Consider the following 6,304-nt stretch of genomic DNA (forward strand, 5'->3'; position numbering starts at 1 on the left):
ACAGTGAAGGTTCTATGAATGTGTGCGTAGCCCTCTAACGGCCTTCGCTATTGGTTAATCCACATCGAGGCACTGGCATCGGCCTGAGACTTCAATTGACTGGCTCTCCGCCCAGGAAGGCACCACCCGCCAAGTATAACTCTCCCCTGCTCCCGCCGCTCTGCTCCTTTTGGAACTCAGCAGAAACAGGCCTGCTGGGCAGCCAGTTAGAGGGCTACGCACATATTCATAGAACATGGGTTACGTGAGTAACCATCATTTCTATTTCATATGTGCTCCGCCCTCTAACGGGCCGTAGGGATTAGTTCACTCCCAGCATGGCCTTACAGAAGACCTGACAGGAAAGAACAAACTTCAACGACCAGAGGGTCCAGCCATGGTCGAAGATCCCTGGACAGACAAAACAGTGTGAGCCACTGAAGTGTCCGTCATGTCTCTCAGATTGTTCTGAGCAAAGGTCGAAGCAGAAGACCAAGAAGCAGCTTGACAGATGTTTTCCATGGAAGCACCTCCGAAAAGCGCAGCAGATGAGGAGATGGCCCTAGTTGATTGAGCCCTGAGGCCCTCCGGGGCCACAGAGCCTTCAGCTTTGTATGCAGCAGAAATGGTCATACAAACCCAGTGGGCAAGGCGCTGTGAAGTGACAGCTTTGCCTCTCAGGTTCCCTCCATAGCAGACAAACAGACTATCGGTCAGACAAAAGTCCTTTGTCCTGTCCACATAGCAAGCTAGGGCCCACACCGGGCACAACCGGTGCATCCTAGCCTCCTGATCAGACTGATGAGGTGGGGAATAAAAGGCCCTCAACATCAGGACTAAAAGCCGGGTTTGGATGAAGGGTCACAGAGGTCAGACCTTCACCAAACCACATACACCGTGAGCTCACAGACAAGGCTGTCAGATCGCCCACTCTCTTAGCTGAAGCTAAGGCTAGAAGAAGAGCCGTTTTCAAGGACAAAACATCCAGCGAAGCGGCTGCCAGTGGTTCGAACGGAGCCCTACAGAGCCCTTCAAGAACCACCTGCAAATTCCAGGGTGGAATTAGGCTCCTCACCGGAGGCCTAATGCACCGAGCGCCAAGCAGAAATCTCTTAATGATTGGGTGACCTTACAGAGACCTGGCCAAAACCTTGGTGCCCAGCCGAAATGGCGGCCGCAAACACACTGAGTGTCGATGCTGCCCGGCCCTTGTCCAACACCTCCTGCATGAAGGACAAGACCTCCACCACAGAGCAAGCAGACAGCGAAAGCTGTCTCGCTGCGCACCAGCCAGCAAACACCAGCCACTTGGAAGTGTAAAGTTTGCTAGTAGCTGGTGCACGGGCGCTCTGCACCGTCTGGATGACTGCGTCCGACAGCCCCATGTCCAGCAGTCTCACCCTTTCAGCAACCAGACCTTGAGAGGTCGACCCAGGACAGGACGGGACCGAAGCCGGCCCTGATCCTGCACCAGAGCCCCGTGAGAGTCTGGAATCATCCAGGGTGGACCCTTCGCCAAGCTGACCAGGTCCGGGAACCACCTGGTGCCGGGACTGTTGGGGACCACCGTGATCACCGTCAACATCTGCGTCCTCACACGAAGAAGGAACGGCATCAACAGTCTCAACGGAGGAAACGCATACAGAAGTCCCTGCGGCCATGTTGCGTGCGCCAGAGCATCCACCCCCAGGGTGGGGTTGTCCGACGCCTTCAAGCAGAACCACAGAGGAGCTTTGTAGTTCATCCTTGACGCAAACAAGTCCGCGACCGGAACCCCGAACCGAGCCCAGACCGCCTCTGCCACGTGTGGCACGAGACCCCACTCTTCCGCCGACACGACTCCTCTGGACATTCTGTCCACGTCCACGTTCAGCACACATGGAACGTGACGCGCTCTCAGAGATAAGAAATGAGAGGACGCCCACAGAAGAATGCGAGCCGCCACTCTGTGCAAAGAGGGAGCTCTCACTCCCCCCTGGTGGTTGATGTAGGCAACCGTCATGGAGTTGTCTGACCTGACCATCACATGACGCGGCGCAAAGTGTTCCAGCACTTTCTCCACCGCTAACAACTACAATAGGTGTATGTGCAGCGTGGGATCCGACCAGAGTCCTCCCATGCACTCCTCTCCTTGTGCGGCTCCCCATCCAGACAGGGATGCATCCGTGAATACGTGCACGTATCGCTGGACGCAGCCCATACGGACACCTTGGTGGAGACGACTGCTGGAGGCCCAAAAGATCAGATCCAGATGAACTTGGGCCGGAAGGACCACCAACTTCGATCTGTCCCTGACTGGGTCGGGCCTGAGACACGCGAACCAACGTTGAAGGCGTCTCATGTGCAAGAGACCCAGTTTGACTACCGAATGAGCCGCCGACATGAGACCTAACAAGGTCATCACCTCGCTCACTCTCAACCTCTGGGCACTTCTCGCCGCTGTCACTGCGAGGAGAAGTTTCGACAACCTCTCGTCTGACAGCCGCACTATCATGGACTGAGAGTCGAGGAGAAGCCCCAGATATTGAGTCCAAGTGATGCGCTGCAGCGCACTCTTCTGGAGGTTGACCGCAAAGCCGAGACGTGTGATGTGCTGCAGCACCATCTCTGTGTGACGTTGCGCCTCGCTCTCTGAAGCCGCTAGAATGAGCCAGTCGTCCAGATATGTCAGGATTCTTATGCCTGCAGATCTGAGCAGCTCCAACGCAGCATCCACCACCTTCGAGAAGGTCAGTGGAGCCAGGGAGTACCCGAAGGGCAGCCGGTCGAACTGGTAACAGTTGTCCCCCACTGCAAACCTCAGGTAGCGCCTGTGGCGCTGTAGGATGGGAACGTGGAAGTACACATCTGTCAGATCCACGGAGGTCATCCAGTCCCCTGGCCTGACACAGTTGAGCAGTTGCTGTATTGTCAGCATCCTGAATGAGCGAGAGGAGATGAAGGCATTCAGCCGTCGCAGATCCAGAATTGGTCTGAGACCTCCTGACCTCTTGGGGACCAGAAAATACACCGAGTAGAACCCTCTCTTTCGGTCCTCCTGAGGCACCAGAGAGATAGCTCGCTTCCGAAGGAGCGACTCCACCTCCTGCTCCAGACACAGACGCTCTGCTGGGGAGCGAGGAGACGTGAGACAGATTCCTGCGAATTTGGGGGGACAGCAACAGAACTGAAGTGCGTAGCCCCTGCTCAATGTTCTGTTTAACCAAGGGGCGAGGGGGCCGCACAAATCCACCCACACCGAGTGAAAGTCTGTGAGGGGTTGAGCCAGAGACGGAAAATGCCCGCCCGCCACATCTGGTATGTGCGGGGGCCACTCCCCGAAAGGGCCGAGTGCCACCGTCCGGATTCGCTGGAGACACTGTGGGCCGTGAATTTCCGGCAATTGACTCAGGCGAAGCAAAATGACCACCAGTGACGACACTCACCCGAGTGCTTGAAGAACACTGACGGGACCTCCCGGAGGCAGGCGGTGCAACATGACTGCCGGAGACGACAGCTGCAGAGATCGCTGGGAAATGAAGTCCCTTAAGCCAGCCAGCACTCACCTGTGCGTTTGAAAAGTTCGAGCCAGGCCGGCTTGCCACGGGCGGTGCAAGATGGCCGGAGGCCGAAGAAGCTAGTGTTAGCCTAGTTTTTTTAGCTAGCGAACACGACGCTTGAACACGAGGGAGGCCTACGGAACCGGGCTCAGGCCGGCACGTAAAAGCAGTACCCGAGTGCTAACACCCACATGCAATAAAAGCATTTGACGACACAAGATACTTTTTCTGTGGTTTATTCACAGCAGACACAGATCTTGGGCGTTTGTGTGCGGGTGCTCTACCACGAGGCGCGGAAGAAGAATGTCCAGCGGACGAGGTAGAGGGCTGGGCACTTTCGCGGCAGCGAAAAGGGTCCTCCCGGACATCTCTCTGGCCAGAACGTTCTCTGGAACGAGCGGACTGTGCGCGTTGAGCCAGACGGAAGTGCTCGGAAAGCTTGGCCGACGATTTCTGCGTCTCCATCTTCTCCAGCAGACCCGAGATGTTGGAGCCAAACAGCGTGTCATCGGAGATTGGTGCTCCAATTAAGTTCCGCTTCTCCGGCTCCTTAAGCCCTGTCTTGTCGAGCCACAGGTTGCGTGCCGCCATCTGGGTGAGGGCGCACGTGCGCCCTCCGTTGATCGAGGCCACCAACGCCATCTTTTGAAAGGCCGCTGTCGACACCTGGATCCTCCGCAGCTCATCCCCTTGCAAGGTCTCCTTTTCAAACAACAGCCTAGTCATGCAAGCTGCCAGGAAGGTCATGTTGTTTGCAAGGGTTCTCACATACCGCATGCATAAGCCCGGTCCAGGAAGGTGGCGGTAGTACGATCTTTCTCCTCAGGGAGCCGTTGCTTACCGCCAGTCCAGAGAGAGGAGTTGGGCGCCAGACAAAACCCAAGCGTGTCCCCCAGAGGTGGCAGTCCCCTGGTGGGATCAACGCCTTCCACAGTGGAATACATGGCATAGCCCCTAGGCGGCGCCTTGCTAGTCAAGGGCGCCTGAAGCTTTTGCTGAGTGGGCCCAAGGCCTGGTCATTGTAGGAACCGTGGCTGAGGGTCTGGACGCCTTTCTCGCTGCCTTCGCGTACAAAGGCACCGAGAAATCCTCCTCCTCTGGTTCCACCTGGACAGGGAGGGACTCTCCAAATGTCTCCGCTGCCTCGCGGAAGAGTTGGGGCATTTCATCCATCGGGTACCTGCTCTGGCCTGGCCCCGCTGGAGTACTCTCGCCGTCGTCCACCACTCCCAAGTCGTTGTCGTCGGGAAAAATCTTGAGGTGGACCTCCTCCTCGTAGAAACGACGCTCATCCTCCTCCGTAACGTCCGCCCAAACCATCTTTGCTGGAGGTGGTTTAGGAGTGGGCTGAGGAGGCTGAGTTGCTGGAAGAGAGGCCGACTCCTGGTCCACTCCCTTCCAGTGTGCTAGACCCGCCCGCCTGTGCCGCTCCTCTCCTGGAACAGCGACGCAGGCTGGACACGAGTCTAGCAGTCTCAGGGGATCAGGTCCCAAGCAGATGACACAGGCATCATGCTTGTCGGACTCACCGAGAAAATCAGCGCAGGACGAACAGGAACGCTCCATAATAACCCGATGGTTGTAGCCAATCAATCGAAGTCTCAGGCCGAGGCCAGTGCCTCGATGTGAATTAACCAATAGTGAAGGCCGTTAGAGGGCGGAGCACATATGAAATAGAACCTCACTTCTTTCTGGAGACTATGAACCTGTTTTGTTACTTGTGTACAGTAATGATTATATGATGGAAGAAAATCATTATTTTCGTTTTAGTATGTGGAATTGTGAATTATGAAAATAAAACAAAAGAAACAAGAAATGTTTTTATTTATTTTGTAGTCATGCAAATTAAGTCTGCTGAGCAACTGCGGTGAAGTTGGTTTGATCCAGCGCGAAATACATCGTCCTCGCTAGGGGAAAAGGTTCTCCACTTTCTGTGGCAGTGCTATTCAGCCGCTGCCACATTTAAAGTGCGCCCTTAATATGGTAATGATGTTGTGTTCCTTCCAAACAACATGCACTGGTTTCGGAGTGCATGGTTTTATTATAAAGCCAATAAATAATCAAAAACTCCCAAGTTCATGATGCAACACACCGCTTCTCCGAGCGCCCAAAACAAAACTCAACTCCCCCTGCATGCATGCGCACTCCCCCAGAACTCAACCCAAACATCACAAACCCAGGGATGTTACACTGTTCCCCAAATTAGTTCCTCGTCCCTGAGGCAACAATAAAGTCTCTAAAGCCAAGAGGCAATTGACGATGCCTCCCAGGCTGTCTGGAACCAACAGCATTTTCAGGGGACCTGAGAGTCGGAGAGTCTGCACCATCACTGGGTCCTGGCAGTTGATTCTGCTGAGCTGTATCTACAGGATCTGGCGACGGTGGTGAGCTTCCACTCAGGAAGGAGGGAAGGGAGTTACCTCTGTATGGTGCCAATCTGTCTCTTTGCAGGACCACTTTCCGGCATTTAGGGACTAAGTGCACCCGATATACTACTTCTCCCACCCTCTCTAACACTGTGCCTGGCCCAATCCAGTGGCTATGTAACTTGGGGCGCCGTCCTTTCTTTACATCACACTTGACACTTCTCTCCAGTTATTCCACCCTGACTGCACCCGCTTCTTCATCTCTTTCTCAGACTCTGCATCGAGCTAACCTCTTCCTTTGTACACACCTCTGCACGTCTTTGTTTCACCACCAAATCTCCTTATCCACTTCTTCCAGATGACACACCAAGAACGCTTCTACCTGTCTCCCTGATCACCTCAGCCGTAGTTCTCCAGTCA

The 6,304-nt window shown here is 54.8% G+C and overlaps 1 protein-coding gene across 1 annotated transcript; it reads right to left on the minus strand.

Annotated features, from left to right (window-relative positions):
* Positions 1–1,010: 1,010 nt before the first annotated feature.
* LOC128757227 (uncharacterized) lies at positions 1,011–4,462 on the minus strand. The gene is made up of 6 exons (XM_053862334.1): positions 4,291–4,462; positions 3,803–4,249; positions 2,153–3,117; positions 1,428–2,050; positions 1,113–1,380; positions 1,011–1,061 (listed from the first exon to the last, which is right to left on the minus strand). The coding sequence occupies exons 1-6, from the start codon at positions 4,460–4,462 to the stop codon at positions 1,011–1,013; spliced, it is 2,526 nt and encodes an 841-aa protein (XP_053718309.1).
* Between the last annotated feature and the right edge of the window lie 1,842 nt (positions 4,463–6,304).

This window comes from Synchiropus splendidus, chromosome 4 (assembly GCF_027744825.2).
Source record: "Synchiropus splendidus isolate RoL2022-P1 chromosome 4, RoL_Sspl_1.0, whole genome shotgun sequence".
Classification (NCBI taxonomy): Eukaryota; Metazoa; Chordata; class Actinopteri; order Syngnathiformes; family Callionymidae; genus Synchiropus; species Synchiropus splendidus.